We start from the raw sequence: 27,365 nt of genomic DNA, 5'->3' as shown, positions 1-27,365 counted from the left end.
CGTATGAGCTGACCCAGTGACATCATGCACGCCACCCACACACCACCCATGACCAGGGTAGTAGTGATAGTAGTGGTGGTGGTGGTGGTGGTGGTGGTGGTGGTGGTGGTGGTAGCAGTGGTGGTGGTGGAGGGCACTGTATGTCTGGCCCACTGGTGTCCTTAAAGTGCTGGGGACTTGTCTTTAGGGGGAGAGGGGGTGTGGGGAGGGAAGGGACAGCAGATGAGGGACGGTGACAACAGAACTAATTACAGGTGAGCTTACCAAACTTGAGGCAAACAATAGCACAGATAAGGACACTTAAGATGCTACAGTGACAAAAAAAAGTGTCTCAGCTCCACTTAATAAAGCTCCTTAACAGAACTTACACACATAAGGCTATGTACAGATACACATGGAACACAAACCCTCAGGCTGAGAAGTCCCTGAATTGATCTAAAAAAGTAAACCTACACAAAATTCAAATAGGTAACGCTAAAAACTAAATGTAAATAATGATAACTTAGCACCTACACAACTCAAGCTTCCCTGAACACTGACACTCACAGGTAAACCAAGCCTTTCATCAGCTTAAACACTAAACACAACTCCCGACACCTCCACACAAGCAGAGTGGGAGCCTGGGGCGGACGGCTCTCCCAAGGCCCTCGCCGCCCGCAGACACACTCGCCTGGGGCTTCCCTCACTACTCACGCAGAATTTTGCCGGGAAAAATTTAGGTTTGAGGTGCTTAAGGAGGTGAGCGACCGTCTGCCGAGGCGCGGGGAAGTCACTTCTGCTCGCTCAAAGGACTTGCGGCTTAGGACTGGTGAGGCTTTGTCAGGGCGAGGGGTCAACAGGTTCCTGCAAGCCAAGCCATTCCAAGCCAGAGCCCGGAGGTTAGTGGGAGGCCCCAGACCCCCAGGGTGTAATGGTGGTAGTGGTGGTGGTGGTGGTAGGGGTAGCTCCCCCAGCACCAGGGAGGCTGGGGTGCAGTCTTTGGGGCTCACACTGGTCCGGGGAAAGCTGAGTCTGCCAATCATTTTGTGTCCGGTGGGGGGAGTGAACACAGTAAAACTTTGCCTGTTACACCATGGGGCAATTGTAGGGACCTCAGGGTGCCTGCCTCAGTCTGGGGGTGTCTGGAAGGCCTTGTGTGTGTGTGTGTGTGTGTGTGTGTGTGTGTGTGTGTGTGTGTGTGTGTGTGTGTGTGTGTGTGTGTGTGTGACAACAGAATTTCTTCTGTTTAATTTCAAGGAAGACCGATATGTTAATATGTTTTATTCCATGCAGGATTTCTAATGTATTTAAGAATATGATGGTGTTTGTATTAACCAACACTTCACAGCCAACAATCTTACTCTTCACCAAACCCTCAGGTCAGGAAGGCAGCAGTGAGGGCTGAGTACACGCATGGTGTTTTGATGAACATGTTCATGTCATGATCAGTTGAGCTCTTACTGATCTAATGTTCATCACTGTGTGTGTGTGTGTGTGTGTGTGTGTGTGTGTGTGTGTGTGCATGCAAGCATACCTGTGCACACAGGCAAATTCTCCACTGAAGTCTTAAGAGCAGTAAGCAAAAAGTAGCACTGTCACTATTCACAAGCAAATGAGGAGCAGCAGGTGTTGCTGCAGTGGAGTGTCTGCTGTGGTGCCTCAGGTGAGCACCGAGTGGCTCTCCAGGACAAAGTTTCACTGTCACTCAATTTTATGGCGGGAATTTAGTTAAACGCTGCCGATCTGATGCTGGTCACTGGCCTCTCTCTCTCTCTCTCTCTCTCTCTCTCTCTCTCTCTCTCTCTCTCTCTCTCTCTCTCTCTCTCTCTCTCTCTCTCTCTCCATTCATTCATATTGTTTCTATTTTTGTTTTTTACTTTTTATTCTGGTCCTAAAGATATATAACCCACTCTCCTTAACAAAATAAATTTACTTTCACCCTCAGCAGTAGGGAGACACATACAGGCATCTCTTTACCTACTATGGTATTCATCAGCCAACAGTAACTCCATATAATAGGTGTGGCCATGGTAGGGAAGTCCTCATCTCTGTCATTCCACACACACACAAACCTAAGCTACTGCAATGCTCTCATCTCTTCATCTCTTTTTCCAATGCCTTGAATTTGCTTTGAATCTGCTACTGTGCCTGTCCTCATCTCTGGTTTTCTACAAACACACACACCTTGGCTACTAAAATACTTGTCTCTTCATATTTCCTTCTTGTGTCTTTTTCTACTGCCTTGAATTTGTTTTGAACTTACTACTGTGTCCATGAACCACTCACACACTCATCCTACTCTCTGTTTTTCATTTCCCAGGTCAATTAAGAGTGCTCTATTTATTTTCTTCCACTTGAAAATTTCCCATGTTATTTCTTCCTATATGTCTTAGCCACTTAAGACTATTTTGTGTGTTTCTTGTTTCTTCATATGTAGGTTGTATGTGAGAGTTTTATTTGATCTTTCCAATGTGCTTTCACTGTGCTTTCAAACATGTACAAGTTGATATTGCTATTTTTATCTCAATGTGCATCTTTCAAGCAACTTATCACATCTGCATCTTCGAGTAAAAGTAAATCTCTCTCTCTCTCTCTCTCTCTCTCTCTCTCTCTCTCTCTCTCTCTCTCTCTCTCTCTCTCTCTCTCTCTCTCTCTCTCTCTCTCTCTCTCTCTCTCTCTCTCTCTCTCTCTCTCTCTCTCTCTCTCTCTCTCCAGAACAAAAGGAACACTACTCCAGGTCAAATACAAATAAGCAGCAAAATGATCAATGGAGATGCAACATAAACAAAGCCACAAGAAAAAAAAATAAAAATAAACAGGACAAAAAAATTAACTTTCCTAAAATACAAAAGCATCAGGATATGAAAAAAATTTAAATTAAAATGAAAAAATAAATAATGTAGGCGACTCAAGCGGAGGTGAGTATTGGGATTGTTGGTTTGTCTGTCTGTCAGTCTGTCTGTCAGTCTGTCTGTCCATGTGTCTGTCTGGCTGGCAGTGGTGAGGGGCTGTGTTGTGGTGAGTTATTGGGGGCTTTTTTGGGGGGGAGGAGGGGAGGGTAGTGGTGTTGGTGGGGGGTATGGGGGACTGGTAAATGGGGGATGTCATTGTCGCTTCTGTCTTGTCCTTTTTTTATTTATTTTTTTTATTAATTGAGTGTTGATGCTGCTGTTATCATTATTATTATTATTATTATTATTATTATTATTATTATTATTATTATTATTATTAGAATTATCATTATTATTATCATTATTATCATTATCATAGGTGTTCAATGCCAACTCCCACTATTGCCTACTGTTAGTTTCTATAATGGTAAGTTTTAACAAAAGAATTACGTGCTACAATTCCTAATACACATGATGATCTACATAGTTCCCTCAAACTTTTTACCAATACTGTACACTATGCATGAGGCAACTCGAGATGTGCTGTAAAGGTGTTTTGTGAAGCATAAGTGTCTTTCTTCCTTTCTTTTTTTCTTTTTACATTTTTAAGTTTATTGAATTTATGATTCTTCTTGACTACTGCCTTTCTTAAAATATTTGTAACAAAAGAAAACAAGATTTTTTTCTTTGGCAAATTAACACTGGTGGGGCAAGACAGTTACCCTGCACTGCCATTCCAACACTGTCATTGCAACACATTTTCTCTATAACTTTCATAAGAGAAATAAGAATCTCCCTCTTTACTGCTACATAAAAACTGATGAGACAAAAGAAATCTCCCTCTTTTCTGTCACTTAAAACTGATGAGACAAGTGTTAACATTAAATAAAGGTGCACCAAAAAAAAAAAAAAACTTTACTGCACAGAGCTCAAGCCTCAAAACAAACCCGTGCAGTCTACTTGACAGTCTGAGTGGCAGTGGGAGTTGGCACCATGAGCCTGAGTCTGCCCCTGTCACCTGAGTCTGCCTGGTGACTCATGGGTGTCTGCCAAGCCTCAATGACTCAACACACTCATTAGTATCAAAATCAAAACAGCGGCTACAAGTTTAATGTCTGCTGTGAAAATAACATACAACTACAAGCCTGAGGTGCAAATCTTATGACATCAGAAATAGATCAAGATGTCTGTGGTTTTGGCCTCACTCCAGTAAATATACTGAATATTTTTACATCCATTTCCTTTCAAGGTAATATTTGAGCTGTCAAAATTTTAAATGAAGGATCAGTAAATGATATTTTAAAACTAATATTATATGAACTTTAATAAAATGAACACACACAATTTAAAGTGCATTTAAGAGAGGAAAGTGAGACATCTCTAGGCATAAGATATTGAGAGAAAATATCCTGCTGGAGTATAGAAGACAAAACTTGTGAGAGAGAGAGAGAGAGAGAGAGAGAGAGAGAGAGAGAGAGAGAGAGAGAGAGAGAGAGAGAGAGAGAGAGAGAGAGAGAGAGAGAGAGAGAGAGAGAGAGAGAGAGAGAGAGAGAGAGAGAGAGAGAAACAGTACCCATTCTTAGACCAAAACCACAATAAAAAAAGATTTGCACCCAACAGACAACAAAACCCCACCCACCAACCTCCCACCTGACCACCCAACCAATCAGCCAAACCCCTACAAAACATAAACAACCTCTAACTACCCCACACCACTCACTTGAGAGGATTTGGCGCCGAGGTGACCCTGGGAACTGGCCGCAGGGAACCAGAAGATGATGATGAAGGAGGTGGCATTAATAGACCCTCGTCACTGAGCACACCCTCGAGACTTGTGCTCATGCGGTCTGTTCCAAGGCTGACGGTCATGCGGTCGGTCGTCATGCGCTCTGGGAGAGACGCTGGGCCTGACGCGGCGATGTTGGCAGCGTCGGAGGCGGAGACAGCCCCGAGGTTTCCGTTCTTCTCTGCTCCGTTGGTGAAGAGCATGTCCTCAGTGGTGGCTGTTTTGCGTCGCGCCTTGTCTCTCCTTTTTAGGGAATCGAGTGAGACGAGCGAAGTGGCAGAGGTTTCCATCAGGCTGTTGAGGGCAGGGAAGGAAGGAAGGAAGGAAGGAAGGAAGGAAGGAAGGAAGGAAGGAAGGAAGGAAGGAAGGAAGGAAGGAAGGAAAGAAGGAAGGAAGGAGGGGGCAAGGAAGATGGGGAGATGGAAATGGAGGAGAAGGAAAGCCGTATGGGAATAGGAAGGAAGGAGGGAAGGAATGATTGAAAGAAAGGAAGGAAGTGAGTGAAGTGATTGAGTAAGTGAGTGAGTGGGTGAGTGAAGGAGTGAGTACAAGTGAGGAAAGGGAAGAATGGCAGGGTGACATAAGAAGCACCAACGAAATATAGAAATGGGAAAAAATAAAGGTTTAAAGTGAAATAAAATTAATCAAAAAGACAGAGAAAAGGGTTAGAGAAAAGTCAGTCAGGAAAGATAACAAAATAAAACAAAAGACAGGAATGGAAAACACACACAAAAAAAAAAACACACGACGAAAAGTGGAAACATTATCACAATAAAGAAAACATTAATATAGAAGACACAAAGAAAGAGAAAAAGGAAGTAGAATAAGAAAACAAAAACCAAGACAGGCAACATAGGATACAAGGCAGCCAAGGGTAGAGGCACAAACAGCAGAGAGAAGAGAAAGACATGCAGACAAACACCATAAGACAGAAAGAGGCCAAAGAACGTGAGCCACATCATGCAGAGGAGGAAAAGACACAAGGCAAGCAGAGTCCAAGGAAAACAGAACAAACCACACCAGACATTAAAGAAGAGGACAAAGGGAGGGAGGCAGGGAGGGAAGGGAGTAAAGCAAGGCAGGAGGGGAGAGACAGGTAGGTGGAGGAAGGTAAAGGGATGGAAAAACAGGAGGGAGAGAAAATGCATCACTATCATGCTACACTATACTACTATCTTAGCCTCCTGAGATGATGGTGATGGTGATGGTGAATGAGGGAAGAAGTAAGAAGGAGGGGGGTACTGTAAAGGGGACTCAGTAGAGGGATGAAAATAACAAGTGATCAGAAGAAAAATATGAACTGTGGGTAAAGAAACACACTCAGTGATACACGTGTAGAGACTGGGACATTGGGTGGTGACTGAAAAGGCCGGGGAAGCAATGTGACAACACTGAATGAAAGAAGGCATGGGCAGGAAAGTATGAGAGATGGAGAGGTGAGACTGTGTGGGCAAAGTGAGGGTAGCACATTGGTCAGTGAGACACAGATCAAGAACTGTAGCAGACTGGATATGACAGGAACAAGGGAGCAAAAATATGATAGGTAAACTGACAGGGAGATAGACTATGGATTTGAGTATTGAGATGATGAGACAGAGGCAGAAGGTATAGAGGGCAAAGAAGACATGGGGCAAAGATACAGGGGCATGGGACAATATAGGGACGAGATAGGGGCAGATTTCAATGGATGTGAGGGGCAGCACAAAGATACAAGGGTCACAGGGCAAAGATAGGGATAAGGGGCAGAGATTTAAGACTTGGTACACCATGGAGGGACAGAGGAGGGGCATGATGGGAGTATGGGAGTGACAGGTGGGGTGTAGCATGGGAGACATGACACTAGAACCACCAGCTGTGTCTCTAGGGTGCACGAGGGCTACAGTGACCAGACCTCCCACAGACCAGTGCGCAGACATGCCTCATAGCACGCCTGGCTGAGATTGGCTGAGACTGGGTGAGACTGGGTGACCGGCCGATTGTCAGGCTAGTAACCGACAGCACCAGAGTACCATAGTTCAATTCACGGCCTGCTCTGCCCTGCCTCTGTTGGATTCAAGGTAGGACGGCCACTACCAGGCCTACTAATTTAGCCACGAGCATATCCAGCAGGTGCATGAGGGTGAGGGTGAGCACTAGCAAGCAGGTGTTCTCATTCACAAGCCGACTCAGAGGGAACAGGTGGCTAAGCAAATGGGAAAAAAAAAAGGGGGGACCAGCGAACAAGAGTGAAACAAAATAATATAGTCGTTGGAATGATAGTTAGATGGTGTGTGTGTGAGTGTGTATGTGTGTGTTTTTTGGGGGGTGTGGGGAGGGAGAGAGAGAAGATTGGAAGGTGTGTGAGGGTGGCAGTAGTGGTAGTGGTAGTGGTGGTGGTTATGGTGGTGGTGGTGGTTATGGTTGTGGCGGTGGTGGTGGTGGTAGGGAGACAGGGTGTGTGGGGTCACAACTTGTACCAAGAGTTATGTGATATTAGTAATTTTTTTCTTCTTGTGTGTGTGTGTGTGTGTGTGTGTGTGTGTGTGTGTGTGTGTGTGTGTGTGTGTGTGTGTGTGTGTGTGTGTGTGTGTGTTTATTGAGTTGTGTTTGGCTGGCTGTGGTGTGCAGGCAGGAGTAACACTCATGGGGTCCTGTCTTTACTTGTACTGTCTTTCCTGTCCTGAGTGTGAGTGGGAGTGGGAGTGAGTGTGATACAGTGGGAGTACATGGTTATACTTATTTGTTCATCAAATGATAACAAAAATCATTATCAAGTGTCATCATCTCACTAAACTACCAAATAGCACACACACACACACACACACACACACACACACACACACACACACACACACACACACACACACACACACACACAACACTTCAAGAACTAAGCTGGACATTCTTTTCAAATCACCATCCATAATCATTCTTTTTGTGACTGACATAAAAAGTAAACATTTCTTATCCTTTTAATTCAGCAAAGATAAGCTTCACACACACACACACACACACTTACCCATCAGTAGGAGAGTTGGAACGCGAGGACTCTGTGGAGGCGGGAGTGTTGTCCTCAGCTGCCACTAGAGAGGACATGAGACTGTACACCTCCAGGTCCTTGTCCCCTAATACGTGGGCCAGCAGCTGCTCCTGAACGCTGGTCGTCTGCTCCATCTGAAGGCAAAGCACGGTGCATGTAAAGAAATGTAGCATCCACCAATCTGTACTTTGCAATGTTGACCCCATCTCCTCAACTTTTAACCTTTTGACTGTTATTTGATACATCTTTCCTTAATTACTAATCACTCTGAGACACCTCTACTTATACTACAGTTACCTCCAGTCATTAAATTGGTTAGATATTGTAAAGTCTATTCTTTTTAATCTCCTTTCTTGTAAATCCTTATAAAAATTTCATGCATTACTTCTGGTGCTGTTAATTGGCTCATATTGCAGTGAAGGGATTAAGTATGTAGTGAGTGAAGACTTCCACCATCACTCCACACCCTTGATACACCATATATCCACATCCTCCACTCCTCCACAAAGTCTCAATACCCTCCACACACTCCCCACAGCCTCTCTTGTTCCACCTCCAGACAGACAGTAATCAATATGTACTCAATATTATAAAAAACACACTCCTTGAAGAACAATACTTGTAGGTAAAGAAACATTGCAACATTGAAACTTGCAAGGATGATTATTTGTTATAGACTGAGTGGAAGAAATTTCACAGAGCTGACTTGATAATCCTTGATAATGACATTACTTTCATCTGCCACTTACTATTGGGGAAAACTCCAGCTGAGTGATGAAAATGCATAACTGTGTGTGTGTGTGTGTGTGTGTCAGTTTTTTTCCCTGAGGATTAACACTTTATTATGCTGTCAAGGTAGTTCACCAACTTTTTTTTTTTTCATGCATTTCTTATACAAGTTTAGTCTTCCCAACAGTACAGATAACCTCTACACAGCCTCCACACAACCACCACTTAGCCTCCACACAACCCCCCACACAGCCTTCACACAGCCTCCACACAACCCCCACACAACATTCACACGGCCTTCAGTTGGCCTCCACACAACCTCCACACAATCCCCACACAGCCCCACACAGCCTTTACACAGCCTCCGCCTTGCCTCACCTGCTTCATCTTTCCCTCCAGCTCCGAGATGGCCGCCTGCCGCTGTGCTGCGAGGGTCGCCTGGCTGACGGTCATGGTGATCAGCTTGTGGATGAGGTAATGGGACTCCTCCAGCCCTATCCCTGTCGTCATCCCCTCCATGTTCAACAGGTCGGACTGCTCCTGTGGGTGGAAGGGAAAAGAACTGCAGGATAGGGATGGTAAAAGATGATGGAGATAGAATGGGGAAAGTTATACAGGTGAGATACAGAAAGTCATGAGTAAGGAATACAGATAGATAATGTGATGTGATTGCACCTGTGGGTGGAATGAGTAATGCTGCAGGGATGAGATATGGTAATGGGAAATCATGAGTAAGAAATAAGGATAGGTGATGAGAAATGAGTACATCTTTGAGTGGCACTGTTATGAAGGGGTAAAGATTTGGATAGGGAGTGTACATGAATTGCATATAAAACTGGACAAATATAGGTACAGAGGCCTGCCCACATTAGTAGAGTTCAGGCCTTGTATACTGTAACTAGGTAAATACGTATAACTGAGTAAATACATCAAGGTAAATTACAACTAAGTAAACACACACACACACACACACACACACACACCTTGCTCTCCTCCATGCTCATGATGTTATCCTGACACTCCTGGATGTTCTCGTGGATGTAATCGATGTTCGCCCGCAATGCCTCCACCTGGTCGTTGAGGTCGTTGTAAGATGCCATGTCTGTCGGGTCTGCCCGCTCCCTCTTCCGCCTCACTCGCTCCAGCTGCCGACTCAGTGACTCCCTCTCCCGCAGCCACCTGGGATGGGATGGGCAGGCAGGTGAGTAATGGTGGTAGTGGTGGTTTTGTTTATATCTTGATTATTATTATTTTTTTATGTGAGAAGGGCATACAGAGTGAAAAAAAAAGACTCACTGAGTTCCAAAAGAGATGTCAAAAGGATCATCCAGAATTTAAGAATAAGTGATTGTTGTGTCTATCTGAAGGCGGATAGTGAAGAGCATAAAAACTAGTATGAGTGCATTTGATGGTTGCTTCCAGAAATGTTGACTAGAAGAGGGCTGTGTATGAGTAGACCAGTTCAATATTGGAGGCACAGAGTTCTAGATTTTTACCCAGGGGATGAAGAAGTAAAGATACAGGTTAACTCTCCCATTAGTAAGGTGGACAGAATAAGGATGAGAAGTAGGAAGTCTTGTACAGTGAGGTCGTGGTCAAGGGTGCGGTATACAGTTAGCACTAAGAGAAAAGCAGTAATCATGAGAAGAACAGTAAAAGACAGCAAGAGATGCAATACTGCAGCTGGACACTCCATTAATGGAGGAAAACTGAGGTGAGAGAAAATGAGGTGTTGTTGTGGTTGTTTTTACTATGATCACTGCTGCTCTTCTGTTAATATTACTACTGAGTGTCATATCACTTCTTTACTGCTACTGTTGTTGACTCCTTCAATGTTTATGTTTTCAGTGGACAGGGAAGCATTCAATGGGTTTGGAGGAGCAGGTTGTATCTTTCAGACATCAGGACACTGGGAGCATTACAGTGTTACAGCCATGCCAGACACCCTGGATAAATGCAATCTAACTAACAAGCAGCACCAGTCAATCACTAGTAATACTTCCACTTGTACAGCGGCCTACAAGCTCACAGGAAATTATAACCCTTTGATCACAGCATCATGTTTCCACCATGTCTTAATTTCAACACAACCAACACCATATCAAAGCCATCAAGATCAGCATCCAGTCAAGCGCTGGATTTTTCTTCCATTTACTCAGAATCAGGTCTTGCCTCACACTCCGCTCAGCCGCTACTCACCAATGACGGAAGGTCATCCACAACACTGACACCAATGCCACCAGTGCCAGCAGCACACTCAGGCAGCTCTCCACCACCCAGTGTAGCTGCCATGCTGACATTACTAAGTCACTGCGACAAAATCATTAAAGGATGAGAGAAGATAAGACTGTTACTTCTGAGATGATGAGGCAAATGAGAATGCCACGATTTGACTCCGTGGTGCAGCTTTTTGGATGCAATCTTGTAGAATTTTAAAGCAACAGCAGAATGTTGCAGATGAGTGACACCAGTGTCTGGCCGGCCATGGAGCTCCTGGTGTCTCAAATTTTGGGATGTCCTTTTCTGCATGACCAATTCAAGGTTTCTGACACCTTAAAAAAATTTGTGTTGTACAATACTGCATTTTCATGTGCCACACAGCATGCCAGGAATGCAATGCTTTTGTAAAAAAAGCAAAAATATTTCAGTCATACTAACTAAAGATATAAAAAGTTATGAATAATTGTCACTAATGACAAACTTCTGACTGGTCCTGACCAAGGAACAACACACACACACATACACACGCACACACATATACACACGTTTGTTGAAGCAGAGTCACCGCATCCATGCAACAAAATGTTTTGAATACTTTACATAACCTTTAATTCTTCATTGAATGAGACACATCCTTCAGTCATCCTAAGTTTTGCTAATGCTCTTTACCTGACTGTCATTCCAAACATTTCTGTTCTTCTTTGTGATTTATCCTTCGACAATGGGCACAGAGAAAGATCCTCCCACATTGAGACCCGAAAATCACTGCACCTCGCACTGAACAAAAACTTCAGCTGTCCTCCACTGACGACTACACACCCAGGCTGAATCAGGACACTGAACAAGCACTAGCACATTACAGCCAACTCGAACGCTGCCAGTCAGTTCTAGCAGCACCAGCAACAACAACAAAGGGAATCATCACTGACAATAAGAGCAACCAAATCAACAGCAACAGCAGCAATAACAGAGGCAGCAACAACAATAGTTTACCTACATATCATTTACACTCTTTATTAACTTACCATAAATATATCCTTATTAGTGATATTCTTTGAAGGAGCAACTTAAAATTAATGTATTTTTTGAAGATAATCTTTCTCAAGTCATCTTGACACTGCACTGTAAACTTTTCATACTTGGCCATGCAACTGTTTCAAGAGATCAGGTTTTCATGCATCATTCACAAATATACAAAAGAGTGAGAATTTATACTCATTTTTTTTTTTTTTTCAACAATCCTGTACTTTATGCTGCCATTATTTACAAAGCATCAGCTCATGGACAAATACTGAAGCACAATGTGTGGAGCCAGCTGGTGCACCATTACCTCAGCTAGGCAAAACATGGTCCTGGCACACAAAGCAATAAAACTATTCTGAAAGTGGTTATTCTGAAAGCATAACCACTGATCTCCTATGCGTTGTCAGGTCAGTGTTACTTGCAGGGGGAGGCCGAGCTAAGCTGAGTACAGCAGGCAAACTCATCTCTCCTACTCTCTCTTTCTCATGCACATTAGCTAAACAAGAAACCACAAGAAAAAGAACCCTCTCTCTCTGTACATACACAACCTTTCTTATTTAAAGCCCAAAAAGTTATATTCTCGCAAATAATGGTAAATCACAAGACAAAGAAAACTGGTGAACACTACACTGGAAAAGACACAGATCAGATTTACTTATAAGTTATCTATCATCCCATTTTCTTCTGGATCTGGTGAGGTATGTTCAAGTCATAATTTTTACATGCATCGTCTGAATTCCACTCACGCATCAAAACTATTATGTTCTTGCAAGGCTACAGTACATAAGCTTCAATGATATGCTTCACACTACTATGTTTACTCATAAAATACAGCTTTCCTAATTAGAACTCTACTTTTCACCATTCATAAGTTAAGGTTTGCAGAGATATGAAGGCTGCAGTATGGGTCTGGCCAGCACAGATCAAAGCAGTGATGCAAGGTGCAGAGAACAAGACAATGGAAGATGAGGGAGGGACAAAAGGAATGTGAGATATGTAGGATTCTGATATACGCTAATTAGTGCTGCTGCAAGGTCCTCCAAGCTTACTGTGTGTTGCAAAGGATACCTAAAGGTGGCTTAAGGAATGTCAGTAACCTGGAGTGTGTGAGGAACTACTATCAGCAGGATTTGCAGGATGCTAGGATTCTATAAAGTTCTATAAATAAAGCTGGAGGATGGCACTAAGTTTAACCTGTCAACTCTTATTGTTTCTCCTCAAGCATAATAAAATTGTCTGGAGTGAGATGACTATTTGAAAGGCATCACTGACAAATGGACTAATTAAATAGTTCCAAATTTTTAAATCCTGCTGTTTTATCTTCACTTTCTGAAACCATACAGGGTTGCTCAATGTGTCGTATTACTATTAGTAAGAAGAGGGTTAAAAGATAAGACACACAAAGCAATACTGGAATAGTGGAGATGTTAACCCTTTTACTACCATTTGCACTTTTCTTTAATTACTAACCACTCTGAAACATCTTTTCTTGTTGTACAGCCACCTTCAACCAATGTACTGGCTAGAAATTGTGCAAAATCTCTTCTTTTTTATAGCTTTCTTGTAGACACTGGAAAAACTCCATACATTGCTTTTATTGATGTGAATTGCTGCATACCGCAGTGAAAGGGTTGATGGAGACAGTAGTAGTGAGCAACATTAGAGGACACAGGGAGGAGCATGGCAGACTGTAGGGACAGAAAGAATAGAAAACACAAGATACACAAAGCAATACTGGAGATGTTAATGAAAGCAGCAGTGGTAAGCAGCATCAGAGGACACAGGGAGATGGCATGACAGGCAGTAGGGATGCCGAGAAGGACCAACACTCACCTCTCCATGTCACGCTCCATGCTGCTGACTGTCTGCTTGTTGTATGCCACCTTGTTGATGTTTTGCTCCAGCGTCTGCCACTTCTGCTTGGCCACTTTGGGGGAGAACGTGACGGCCGATGCTCCTGCTCCTATCCCTGCCAGCACCAAAACACAGTTACCACCTTATGTACTGACAATACTAGTTGGTCTCATACAGTTACAATCTCATACCCAGACCATACTTCGTTAACTTAACTCCTTGTACATTGTTAGATACACATATATAGCTACCTCCTTCCCTCCCACCACTGTACACTCACCACCTCATATACTAACAAGACCTCACTAACAGACCTCAAAAATTACAACCTTATACCCAGAATTCACTACAGTAGCTCTTTGTTCACTGCAAGATACACTAATACAACTACTTTGTCCCCTCACACCACACCCACGAGCACCATCACCACCACTACCACCACCACCACGCACACATTTACTCCTCTGCCTCACACAAGCCTTCTCTCACCACCACACACTCCACCTCAGCATCTTTGAAACCTCCCCACACCAAAAACACAACAAAACACTCCAAGCCCCCCCTCCCCTATGAAAACACCCCCAAACAACTAAAAAATGCCCCCAAATACCCCAAAACCCCCTAAACACTACCCCGAAACACCACCACCAACACCAACACCAGACTCACTCCTCCTCAGCCTGCCAGAAGCCTTCCCACTGAGTCCCGGCCTAGGCGCCTTCTTCAGCACTGCGAGCTCCTCCGTCTTCCGCTTCAGCACCACGTTCTTCAGCCTGTTCTCTGCCTCCAGGCTCTTGATGTAGGTCTCCTGCTTGCGGGATGCCTTACGCAGCTGGGCGATCTCCTTGTTCTTCTTGAGCTCCTCCTGCTTTGCTCTTGTGTTGTCCTCCTTCATCTTGTTCATCAGCTGAGGGATAAAGAAGGCAGGGTTAGAATTTCATGGTATTTTTATTTAGTTTTTTCATTTAAGGAGGCTGGGTTAGAATACCAATGTATTTTCTTTTTTTTTTTTTGGGGGGGAAAATTGAGTTAGGTTCTTCATGTAATCCATCTGTAATTGAGTTGTTAGTGCTGATTCATTAAGGAGGCTTGAAAGATTAGACAGATTTATGGATGGGAATGATAAGTGGAAATAGATGGATGTGTTTCATACAGGGACTGACTGCCATGTGTAGGCCTGATGGCTTCTTGCAGCTTCCCTTATTTTCTTATGTTACTATGTAATGTAAGAATTGATTAGAATCTTTATGCATTTTTTTTTAAGGAGACTGTATTGGAATGTCCATGTATTTTTTTTTACTTAGGGATGGATTGATTTTATTTTTATCTATGGAATTTTAGCCATTTTGTATTGTTGTGCCAAAGGACAGTCAGTTAATCAATCAATTAGTCTCACTTTTCATTCATTACTATCTTTATTCCTTGATTTTATTCACTGCCAAACCTGTTCCTATTCAAACATAATAAAAGTCAACCAACAAACTACTTGTATATATTCACTTCCTTCACTCTCTCCAACACATCCTCAGCCTACATAGGTATTCCTTCTCCTCATTGGATTAGAATTCTGAATAAACCAGTACCTCTTCCTCTTCACCTTATCACTCCTAAACTTCCTCTTTACATTCATTCCCTATCCTGCACTTTCTTTCCTTCCCTTTCTCACTCTCACTTTTCTCAGCATCTTTACATTATCTCTCATTCCCTATCCTGCACTTTTTTTCCCTCCCTCTCACTTTTTTCAGCATCTTTACATTACATTTTATTCCCTACCCAGTACTCTCTCTCCCATCCTCTCACTCTTTCTTGCTTTTTTGCGCCCTAGCACACCTTCACCTGTTGTTTCTCCTCACCACTCATTTGAATTCTGAACTGAGTAGCATCTTTTCCTCCTTACATTAACTTTCTTAACCTAAACTTTCTGCAGACAATTTAATTGAGCATGGGAAGAAACAGTAATGATTAAGGACCTTTTTTTACAATCCTTTTCATAATCCTCATCCTTCTGAATCTTAGCCTTCTCCAAATCCTACTGGTTATTGTCCCTCCTCTCAGCTCACCCTGACTTTGGTCCTCTTCATCTCAGCCAGGTCTCCTTTCAGTGTCCTCAGCTGCCTCTCATGCTGGTCTCGCTCCCGCATCAGCTTGGAGTGCTCCTTCTGTGCCGCCTGCAGCTTCTTCAGTTCATTCTGCATGGTGTTGATCTTCCTCTCGTACTCCTGCTTCACCGCCTTCACCTTGTCATCCCCAGCGTGGCTGCTCGACTTGATGTTGGCAATCACCTGATGGAAGGAATGGTGGTGTGTGGTTTGCTGTGTGTTTGGGATCAGTTAGGTGTCCTTTCAGTGGATATTAAAACATTCCCATCTATTCCCACTCAGCTCACTTATCATCTCACTCTCCCTCACTCACTCATACTTTATCCACTCCCTCATATTTCCCTCTACAAGCAAGAAAACCAGCAAAGAGATAGTAAAACATCACATCTTATCCACCTCCTCCCTCCCTCACCTTATCCACTCCCTCCTTCCCTCACCTCATCCACTAACTCTCTCACACATCCATTCCCTCCTTTTTCCCTCAGTGAAGACATAAAAGCATTGCCAACCACTCCCTTATCCTTTTCCCTCCTTTCCTCACCTTGTTCTCCTCTTATTCACCTCCTCACTCCCTCCCTCATACCTCATCCCTTCCCTCCCTCTCTCACCTTGTCCCTCTCCTCCTGCGTGGCTCGGATGCGGTTCATGAGGACATTAAGCTTCTCTTCATACTGGTGCCTCATGGTCTCCAGGCGGCGCTGACTCTGCTCCAGCCCCTCAATCAACTTCTGCTTGATGGAGATCTCGCTGGTCAACTCGGCAAGTTCCTCATTGTAGTTCTCTGTTCAGATAGGGTGGTGGCGGAATGTTAGTGGCAGTGTGTGGTGGTGTGCTGGGATGATGGTGTGGTGTGATGTGGTGGTGGTGAGTGTTAGTGATAATGTGGGGGTGTGGGGAACTGCTGGGATGCTGGTGGTGGTAACAAGAACATTAGTGATGGTGTATGGAAGTGTGCTGGGATAGTGGTGGTGATGTAGTGATGTGGTGGTGATGTGGTGAGGAGTGATAGTGGTGTGGAGAAGAGTTTGTTGGCATTTTTGCTGAGTATTTTGAGTAGTGAAGGATGATACAAGATAATACAAAGTGAGGAAGGGAGACAGATAGATAGATAGATAGATAGATGAATAGATAGATAGGTAGATAAATAGATAGTTTTATTGACCACAACAACAAGGGGATGGAGATGAAAGGAGAGAATGTGTCAGGTGTCAATGATTAAGTCTTGACATGAGGAGAGATAATGAGTGATGTTACAGTGTTTTGAGAAGAGAGGGAAGAGATCTATGCAATGAAACAGAGTGAGGAAGATAAATACAGGGATGGAGGCAAGGTGTAGAGAGGATGAGTGAAATGTTAAAGATTAAGTCCAGTTTCATGAGTGATAGAATGAGTACTTTGAGAAATGAGGGATAGGATACATAGATGAGATGATACAGAATGAGGAAGAGAGAAACAAAAGAAGAATCTGAGTAGGGAAATAGGGTAAAAATAAATGACAGATGAAACTTGTGAGAGTAAAGAAATAAGGAATAAAAGTAGGCTGACTGAGACTGTTTGAAGAGAGATATAAAAGAAACAGGATTTGAGTAGAGGAACATGTTGCAGATAAAGGGCAGATGAAACCTGTGAGAGAGTAAAGGAATAAGGGATAAAGGTAGATTGAATGATTTATTTTGTCTGCACCACAAGTACTAACCACATGGGAGGGCATGTATAGAAAGGTAAGCAGTTCTCGTGCATCAAAATAATGGTGCAGAGTACAATAAAAATCATCATGGGGAAAAATATGTATAGCTATGAATGGTAAACACATTCCTGGTAAATGACAAACACAGCAACACACATAATAAACAAAATATCAGCTGGTGGTAAAAACAAATACACTTTTAAAAGTGATGATTATTTACTAAGAATATAAAAAAAAGCTCTTGCAGGCTAAACATCTAAGCCTATGGATGCTATAGGCATGAGAAAAAAAAAATAAAACAGACCAAAACAAAATCACACAGTTGTCAATGGGTGCAAAAAAGTGAGTACATGAGGGAATGAGGGAGTGATTGAGTGCGAGGTGGTGCGTCTTCCTACCTCTGGGAACCTCCTCCTCCAAGTCTGAGTCGTCGTCCTCATCTGTGAGTCAGAGAGGCAGCGTGGAGGGCAGAGCGAGGGAGTTAATGGTTGGTGTGTGAGTGTGTGTGTGTCTGAGTAATTAAACCTCACAGAGATCAATCTTTGGGCAGGACTGAGACCACTCACACACCACACACCAGGACAGTGAGGCACATCCCTGTACCTACTTGCTGCTTGGCGAACACAGGCTACACACTAAGAGGCTCGTCCATCTGCCTTGCCATGTGCGTGTGTGTCTGTGTGTGTGTGTATTCGACTAGATGTAATATAAATGGCTTACATCTAGCTTATAAGCTGTCTCCATATCTACTTCTACCTAACAATGTGTGTGTGTGTGTGTGTGTGTGTGTGTGTGTGTGTGTGTGTGTGTGTGTGTGTGTGTGTGTGTGTGTGTGTGTGTGTGTGTGTGTGTGTGTGTGTGTGTGTGTGTGTGTGTGTGTGTGTGCGAGTACTTCCTATATTCTATACAGACGAAATCATGAATGTATGTATGTATGAATGCATAAAATTTTAAATATGTGTATTTGTATACAACTTGTCTGTCTGCTTTTATAATGGGGTCTGTGTTTGTATACAACTTGTCTGTCTGTCTTTATAATGGAGTCTGTGTGTTTGTATACAACTTGTCTGTCTGTCTTTATAATGGAGTCTATGTGTCTGTCCATGTATATTTTCTTGGCCTGCGTATTACTGTACCTGTATTTACTTGTTTTCTTTTGTCCTTGCTAGTCTGGTCGTGCTAATTTGTTTGTTCGTTTGTATGTTGTTCACTGTATTCTTCTGGTGACTCTACTAGTGCTCGAGTCTTTCAGATGTTCTTGTTTTTTTTTTCTTTTTTATATATTACAGCAACTTCTATTATGATCATTTATCTCTATTATCTGTGTCTGTATTATTTGTATTTTTGTGCTCGTTTATCTTTGTTATTTATATCTGTGTATTTTGTATTTTTGTGTCCATTTCTCTTTATTTATGTTTGTATAATTTGTATTTTTGTGTCCAGTTATCTTTACCCAGGTCTCTTTGTCTTGTATAGATGTTGGTATTTATTTGTTATTATACTTAATAAGTGACTGTTTCCTCTTCCATGAGCACTTTATTTAGCAAATTTCACTAAGCTCTTATTTCTGCTTAACTATTTATATCTGCTGGTTTCTTCTTTCTTTTATATTCTTTATTGTCTCTTACTGAATTATTGTTTCTGTATATTTACCTACCTTTATCTCCTAGTTTCACATTCTTTTATACTCTGCTTGGATGTGCCATTGAATTTTCCTGCTTATTTACACATTTTATTGGTTGGTTTTAGTCTATGGCCGTATGTCAGTCTGTCTATCTGCCCTCATCCTAAGTACTCATCGGATCTCCTCTTGTGTTGTGTATCCTGCACCAAACTGAACTGAACTCCCAGTGAGCTGTTTGCCTTCACATGAGGTGGTGTGTCCCTCTTTGCCTCAACACTGAGCACTGGTGACTGGTGGTGGGTAAGCGCTGCCTACTGGTGGCTACTGCTCATCTCCTCTACTGCTGTACTGTTACCACTATGATATGCATTGTACTGTACAGGTGAATAGTGATTTGTGAATGCTTGATTTACAAATTTCTAAAGTTATAAGTGAAGTATTCTGCTCTTTGTGATTTACAAATGCAGTTTTTTTTACACTATGAAGAAGTCTTTAAATAAATTCTCTCAAAAGTATAGAAATTGTATTTAAAGGAAAGATTCAGAATATACAGCAGACTATGGTTTACAGTTTCCAAATTAGCAAATGTTTTCAAGGAGCATGATTAGTAAATCATGATTCACCTGTACATTATTATTGCAATTTACAAAATGCCTAATGTACACTTGTACTCTTTAAAACTCCTGGAACTTTTATGCTCTTTGTATGACCATTACTGTACTATTGCTGCTGCTAGTGACTGGGAAGGGAGCACCATTTTTACTATAACAAGACATTCAAACATTCTTGGTCTCTCATCCTAAGTACTCATCGGATCTTCTCTTGTGTTGTGGATGCACTGGTCTATGAAGCTACACAGGTGCAGCATACTTAAGGTTATACGAAACTAGGCATAAGACTACAGCTAGCTAACCTGTCATTATACAACCTGCTATCCTACACTACACCTCAAGAACTCAGGTGCTGCCTGGACCCTTAGTGGACAGATGGTGCTTTCATATCTATCATGGAAGATTATATCTGATTTGGTTATGAGAAACTAGGAGAAGGATAGAAGAGTAGATGGAGAAGTTAATAGCAGGATTTTATTTTACTTGGTTATGAAGGGCTAGATAAAAAAGAATAAAAGTGGAAAAGAGGTTTGTGGCAAAGTCCAAACACTTCCACTTCAACCACTTATCCACACAACACACACAAAACAAACACACACAATCAAAACTCACCTTTATCCTCCCCACTTTCATCTGAGCTCTCATAATTCTCCTCCATCTCTCCTTCCTCCTCTTCCTCATTGTCCTCCTCTTCCTCTTCATCATCATCATCGTCCTCACCCCCAGAGCCCCCTGAGGTCCTCTTCTTCCTCTTCACCTCCTGCAGGTCGCGTTGGAGGTCTCGCTTGGCCTCCTCAATCAGCTGGGTGAAGGTCTGGCCCTCCTCCACACACTCATACATTGAACCTGCAAGGGAAAAGATAATGGTCAGATATTAAAAATTTACCTTTCTCTCTAGATCGTTATGTTTAGTTGTAAGTGAAAGAATGTACAATTTCACTTCCATCCACTTTAGAGTTGGAAAAAGTTGAAAAGACTGTGGATGGTGTGTGGAGGAAGACATGACAAGGATGAACATGAAAGAAGAGATCATTAAAAACTGCAAAAAAGTGGCAGAGACTCATAAACGATCCGACCATAAGGGAAAATAATGATGTTAAACAAAAAGATGGTGATGGTGATAGTGATGATGGGAATTCACTTGTACCAATACACATTCCCTCCCCTGGTAAGAAAATGTGAGAAAAAAATTATAATGATGGCAACGATGATAATTCAGCATACAACAGAAAAATAAGATGATGATGATTCAGTAATAGCAACGCACACCTCCCTCTCACCTGACATGGGGACGTGGAGGGGGGACATGGAGAGCCTGGCAGGGTTGTTGGCGCGGTTGTTGAGTTGCTTCCTCAGCTGCTGGCACAGGTTCTCACTCTCACACAGCTTGGCCCGCAGCTCCTCTATCTCCTTGAGGTACCCCTGGATCACTGCTGCCATGTCTGACCCCTCACCCGCTGCCAGGAAGAAAACGGGAGATGGTTGAAGTAAAAAATATTCGTGAACACTGATACTTGGGAGATATGGACATGTGTAAGTAAATATTTGAGTTCTATACATCACTTACTCATCACTTATTGCTGCTAAATTTAATTTTTTTCTCATTTTTTTATTTCTTACCATGACTGTAGCAATATTATATCCATTCATACATCCCATACACCCATAATTCTATACCTACACACCCTATACACTCACACCCATGCCCATACATCCATACACCCATCATTACCTCCTACACACGCACACACCCACACCCTACACACTCTTTTCCTCTCTCCCTTCCTCTCTCATCCACACCCACACACCCACACCCACTCCATACACACACTCACATCCTACGAACCCACAGATTAGATTAGATGTTTTACTGACAGACCTTAATACATACTAACAAGATGTGAGATTGAAAAACAAACAAAAATATCAACACTTATACATGTAAAAAGGCAAAGAAACAGCAAACACAACTGCAATGCCAGCAAATTCAAGCAAACACACCCTACATACACTCTCTCTCTTCCACACCCACACCCATACACCCACATGTGATCCATCCGCTGGTCGCCTTCTCCGCCAGCAGTGCCGTGTTCTTTGCAGTGAGCACCTCCACCGTCTCCTGCAGAGCCTTGAGTCTCGTCCGCATGTTAGTGATCTCTGATGACAGCATCTGGTTCTCGTGGTACATGTCATTTACAGCCTCTGAGCCGTCCTCCCCAACTATCCTCTTGCCCTGGGGAGTGAGAGGTATTGGTGAAGTTAGGGGTTGGGGGAGGTGTCTGTGTTTAGAGTGGAGGAGTGGAGTGTCTTGGGGTGAGTTTTGGGATGTTTTGGGGTGAGTTTCAAGGGGATTGAGAGGGGATGTGGTGAGCTTAAGGAGTGTTGAGTGAAGTGTTAGTCCTTGAGGTTATTTTACAGGAGGTCCAGTTCTGAAATGACTTAAAATACATACACTTGCATTCATACATACATACATAAACCTTCAGTGAGCAGGCTGTTTTCTCCCTTTTTTTTGTTTCCCTTAGCCAGAACTCCTCTTACATAAAAGGATAGGCAAGTAAATAATTTACCTATCTATCTATCTATCTATATACCAGGCCAGCAATTCCTCATGGGGCAGCCTAGACGAAGCACCACACACTCATACACACTCCTAGCCCTGTCAGCCCCTGGTGGAAAGGGACAGACTCATGGACAATCCTGCAACACCCTGATTACAATAACAATAATTAGTACTGCAATACACTTCACTCATTCAAGTAGTACTCCAGAATCAATCTAATGCCTTCAATTTTATCACCTGTACTACAAATCCCTTCCACCTTCTATCCTTCATACCTGCTTGTAGTCCATCAGTTCCTCACCTGTACTTTTAAAAACCCACCACCTTCCTTTCTTCCTTTCCTAACCTGCTTGTAAATACTCCATCCCTTCCTCATCTGTACATATCCCCATCACCACCTTTCTTCCCTCCTACCTGCTTGTACTTAATTGATTCCTCACCTGTACTTAACCCTCACCACCTTCCATCCTTCCATTACCTACCTGGACTCCATCACCTCCACCTTTCTTCCTTCCTCCCCTTACCTCCTTATACTCTATCATTTCTTCACCTGTACTTTAATTTACATCCCCTACCACCACCACCACCACCACCACCTTCCATCCTTCCTACCTGCTTGTACTCCATCAGTTCCACCCTGAGCTGCTGTATCTCCTGGCGCAGGATGGCGATGGCCTTGCTTGCCTTGTCCTGGTTCACCATCACCTTGTTCTTGATGTTGCGGGCGCGGTTAGCATACTTCAGGGTGTTCAGCGTCTCCATGAAGTCTGTGTCACTCGGGGAGACACAGGCAATCATCAGGGTGCGACTGTTGCCTGTACAGGGGGAGAGAAAGAGTGAGGGGTAAGAAACAGGGTGAGTGGGATGGAATACAGGGTGAGGAGGTGAGAAACATGGTGTGGGGGATGGGACATGGGGTGAGGGAGTGAGAAACAGGGTGAGAAACAGGGCGAGGGAATGAAAAATGGGTTGAGAAACAGGGTGAGAGGGTGAGAAACAGGATGAGGGAGTGAGAAACAGTGTGGGGGTGAAAAAACAGAATAAGGGGATGAGAAACAAAGTAAGGATGTGAGAAATAGGTGAGGATGTAAAAATAAGGTGCAGACACAGTAAGACAGTGAGAAACAAGGTAAGGATGTGAGATATAGGGTGAAACAGTCAGGGTGTGAGGAAACAGAGTGCAGATAGGGTAAGGGTATGAAAAATAGGGTGTAGACAGGATGAGAGTGCAAGAAAGAGGATGTAGACAGGGTGAAGGTATGAAAAACAGGGTAAGGGTGTGATAAATAGGATGAGAATGTGAGGAATAGGGTGGAAAAAGGGTGAGGGTGAGAGAAACAGGGTGTAGATAGGATGGTGTGAGAAATGGTGAAAAAGAATGAGGGTGTGAGAAACGGGGTGTAAACATAGTGAGGGTGAGAGAAACAGGGTGAGGATGTGACTGTTACCTGTGCAGGGTGAGAAACAGAATGATGATGTACTTTTAGGATGAACAGGGTGTGTAAGGAGATTATCAGGGTGCAGGAGGATTCTGGGGTTACTAAATAGGATGAGAAAACAATATTAAGATGAACAAGGTGTGGATAAAAGGTTGCCAGGGTGAAAGATAGCATTAGGGTGTGGTTTAGGGTGAAAATTATGTATATAGGATTTTTATGGAGCATATTTTGCCTTGAAAGGATTACAAATAGGTAGAACATCTGACAGGGTGAATAGGGTGTATGAACGGAAATTACCAGGATGAAGAAGAGTCATAGGATGAGAAATAAGGTGAGGGTGTTTAAATTAAAGTGAATGGAGTGTGTGTAATAGCTTGTTATCAGGGTGAGGAATACCTGAAGAATAATAGATAGGGTGATGATGTGTTTTTAGGTGACTGGGGTAAATGAAGGAGACTGTCAGGGTGAGGAAGAGTGATATATGGCGGCAATTTGGATAATGCACGTGTTTTTTTAGTGAATTGGGTGACTTAAGGTGAAAGATAGGGTGATGGGGTGACGGTGTGACAATAGGGTGAGCAGGACTGGAGAGAGAGAGAGAGAGAGAGAGAGAGAGAGAGAGAGAGAGAGAGAGAGAGAGAGAGAGAGAGAGAGAGAGAGAGAGAGAGAGAGAGAGAGAGAGAGCTATGTCAAAATAAAGGATTAGGGGAAGGGAAGGAAATGGAGAATCAAGAAGCTAACACACACACACACACACACACACACACACACACACACACACACACACACACATTGACCGTATATAAGCACGTATTGGTAGAGTCAATGGCCTTTAGTGGTTAGAGAAAGGGGGAGGGAGGGAGATAGGGAGGGAGGGAGGTAGGGAGGGACGGAGGGAAAGAAACGATGAAGAGGAAAAGATCAATGCAACAACTAAAATAAGAAAAATAAAGATCAGAAAAGTAAATAAATAAAAAGAATGGTAGGGAAAAATAAAAATACAGAATGAGGAAGACGAGAGATCGATGGGAGAGGGGAGTGGAAGAGGAGGGAGAGGGGAGTTGAGAGAGGAAGAGAAAGAGTAAAGGAGGGAAGAGAAGAAGGGAGAGGGAAGTGGCGAGAAAGGAGATGGGAGGGGAGTAAGAGAGAGAAGGGAGAGGGAAGGGGAAAGAGGAAGAGAAAGGGGAGAGAAGGGAGATGAGGAGAGAAAGAATTAAGGATGGGAGAGGAGAGAAGGGAGATGAGGAGAGAAAGAATTAAGGATGGGAGAGGAGAGAAGGGAGAGGAGGGGAAAGAGAATGAAAGGGAGAGGGGAGCGGGGAGGAAATAAGCGTGAGGGGCTAATAGTATGAGGGGATGAGAGGCAGAATATATGATTGGATTTACTGTGCATTTTTTTACTGTGCCAGATATAGGAGGAGGAGGAGGAGGAGGAGGAGGAGGAGGAGGAGGAGGAGGAGGAGGAGGAGGAGCTAGAGCTGAGTCACTTAACTGGCATGACCCTAACTCCCATAGTATTTAACACTGATGACGAATAGAAGTGATGGTAGTAGTAGTAGTAGTAGTAGTAGTAGTAGTAGTAGTAGTAGTAGTAGTAGTAGTAGTAGTAGTAGTGGTGGTGGTGGTGGTGAAAATCATAGTAGTAGTAGTAGTAGTAGTAGTAGTAGTAGTAGTAGTAGTAGTAGTAGTAGTAGTAGTAGTAGTAGCACACAGTATGCATGTCCATATGTGTGTGTGTGTGTGTGTGTGTGTGTGTGTGTGTGTGTGCTGTTATAAAAGATTCACGAGCATTGCTGGTGGCGGAGAGAGAGAGAGAGAGAGAGAGAGAGAGAGAGAGAGAGAGAGAGAGAGAGAGAGAGAGAGAGAGAGAGAGAGAGCAGGGTGCAAGCATAGTTAAAAAGAGGAGGGGGGTGAAGATGAGAGAGAGGCGGGAAACAGAAGGAGGCGAGGAGTGGAGAGGGGGAAAGGAGGCGGGGAGATGGGGAGGAAACGTAGGGAGGATAAGAGAGGAGGGGAGAGGGGGAAGGGAGGCAGGGAGCAGAGGATATGGGGATGAGGGTAGGTGGGCCAGGGAGAAGAGGAGAGGGGAAGGACGAGGGCAGGGCGGGAGGTAACGGGATGATAAGGATTAGGCATCAAAGGGCGGCGAAAGGAGGGATTACTGGTACACAACAATCAGGGCGGGATGAGGCAGAGTGGCGCAGCGTGACACAATGCTTACACGTTTATCATGCATTGTTGTGTTCATTTGTCACTTGCTCCTGTGTTATGCTGCCTACCTGTGCTGTTGACAATAAAACAAATAGACAAAATAGCTAAATGAAATGAAATTTAATAAAATAAATAAAATAGATCAATAAACAAATATGAATTAGTGAAAATAAAACAAAAATAAAGATATAGGAATGAATACATAAATAAAAGAAAATAAATTACATAAATAAACCAGGTGCTATCATTACTATCACCTCCTTACCTTACTTAACCTTATTTAACCTAATCTGGTATTACATTACCTTATCTATCACGTCACTCTATTAATCTAACAAACCTTGCATTAAACTATGGTATGTTTCTTAAAAAAAAGTATCATTATCTAATCTTATCTAACTTAACCTAACCTAACCAAACAATATCCTACCTAACCTAACCCAAAGTGTCGTACGCACCTCCCAGTGAATCCTGCAGGAGGCGAGTGAGCTTTGAGTCTCTGTAGGGCACGTGGGACGCCCTCTTGCTCACGTCCCCCAGGGCTGAGATCACGTTGCCGAGGGCCAGCTGATGGGGGGTGGGAGGAGAGGGGGAGAAGAGGGAAGGGAGGGTGTTATGGTGTGGTATGCAGTAATATATATATATATATATATATATATATATATATATATATATATATATATATATATATATATATATATATATATATATATATATATATATATATAGGCCTGTATTCTGAAACGCTTTGCTCTCTCACCACCACTATTTTCAAAGATGATTAGCTTTCAGAGATGATTAGCTGTATCGTCAAGAGTGTTTTCTCCGGTTAGTGCGGTAACCGGATGCAAAGATGATTAGATTTCAGAGATGATTAGCTGTATCGTCAAGAGTGTTTCTCCGGTTAATGCGGTAGAAATCTTGTTAATCTCTCACTAGAACTGCGAAAACTCCCTTAAAACCCCTCGTGTGATTTCAACTATATAGAGCCTCCTGAAAGTAGTGGAGGTGCGGCGCAGAAGTGTTTCAGAATATAGTCAATAGCGACACACACGAGAGAAAAAAAAAAAGTTTCTCGTGTTTCTTTAACATTCTTATACGGCATTCTCTCTCTCTCTCTCTCTCTCTCTCTCTCTCTCTCTCTCTCTCTCTCTCTCTCTCTCTCTCTCTCTCCACCCAACTCACCAAACCACAGTTGATGGAGATACCCTCCCTGGCCCTCTCCCCCGTGGCTCCTGTTCTCTTCAGCCTCTCGGAGCCAGCCAGGTCCACGAAATGAAACTTGGCTGTCAGTGTCTCGAACTCTGGGATGCCATCTGGCGGCTGTCCTCCTCCTCCTCCTCCTCCTTCTCCTCCTTCTCCTCTTCACCCTCGCCCTCCTCGTCCCCTTCCTGGTGGCGAGAGAGTGGGTGAGGTGATAGGTGGATTAATAGGGGGTGATGGATGGATAGATACGAGGGGATATGTAAATAGTGGTGATAATAGATGGGTATACAGAAGGGATAAGAGATAAATAGGGGAATGGTAGATAGATAAGTAGGTAGGGGGTGATAGATAAATAAATAATGGAGTTAATAAATAGATAAATAGTGGGAATAATAGATGGATAAATAGTTGAGTTAATAGATAA

At 43.1% G+C, this 27,365-nt stretch overlaps 1 protein-coding gene across 1 annotated transcript in view; it reads right to left on the bottom strand.

The window, feature by feature from the left end:
• LOC135104851 (kinesin-like protein KIF21A) overlaps positions 1-27,365 on the bottom strand; it is a 138,679-nt gene that overhangs the window by 19,809 nt on the left and 91,505 nt on the right. Inside the window, 17 exon segments of the mRNA XM_064012533.1 lie at positions 694-843; positions 4,591-4,950; positions 7,655-7,809; positions 8,783-8,944; positions 9,388-9,583; positions 10,604-10,714; positions 13,481-13,616; positions 14,171-14,408; positions 15,562-15,783; positions 16,209-16,381; positions 17,686-17,727; positions 20,135-20,368; positions 20,803-20,979; positions 21,569-21,755; positions 22,698-22,900; positions 26,194-26,302; positions 26,921-27,098. Coding sequence (XP_063868603.1) covers positions 694-843; positions 4,591-4,950; positions 7,655-7,809; positions 8,783-8,944; positions 9,388-9,583; positions 10,604-10,714; positions 13,481-13,616; positions 14,171-14,408; positions 15,562-15,783; positions 16,209-16,381; positions 17,686-17,727; positions 20,135-20,368; positions 20,803-20,979; positions 21,569-21,755; positions 22,698-22,900; positions 26,194-26,302; positions 26,921-27,098 — 3,033 coding nt within the window.

The sequence above is a fragment of the Scylla paramamosain genome, chromosome 11 (assembly GCF_035594125.1).
Source record: "Scylla paramamosain isolate STU-SP2022 chromosome 11, ASM3559412v1, whole genome shotgun sequence".
In the NCBI taxonomy this organism is placed as follows: domain Eukaryota; kingdom Metazoa; phylum Arthropoda; class Malacostraca; order Decapoda; family Portunidae; genus Scylla; species Scylla paramamosain.
The sequence above is the reverse complement of the archived record's forward strand: the minus strand, read 5'-3'. Positions and strand labels throughout refer to the sequence as shown.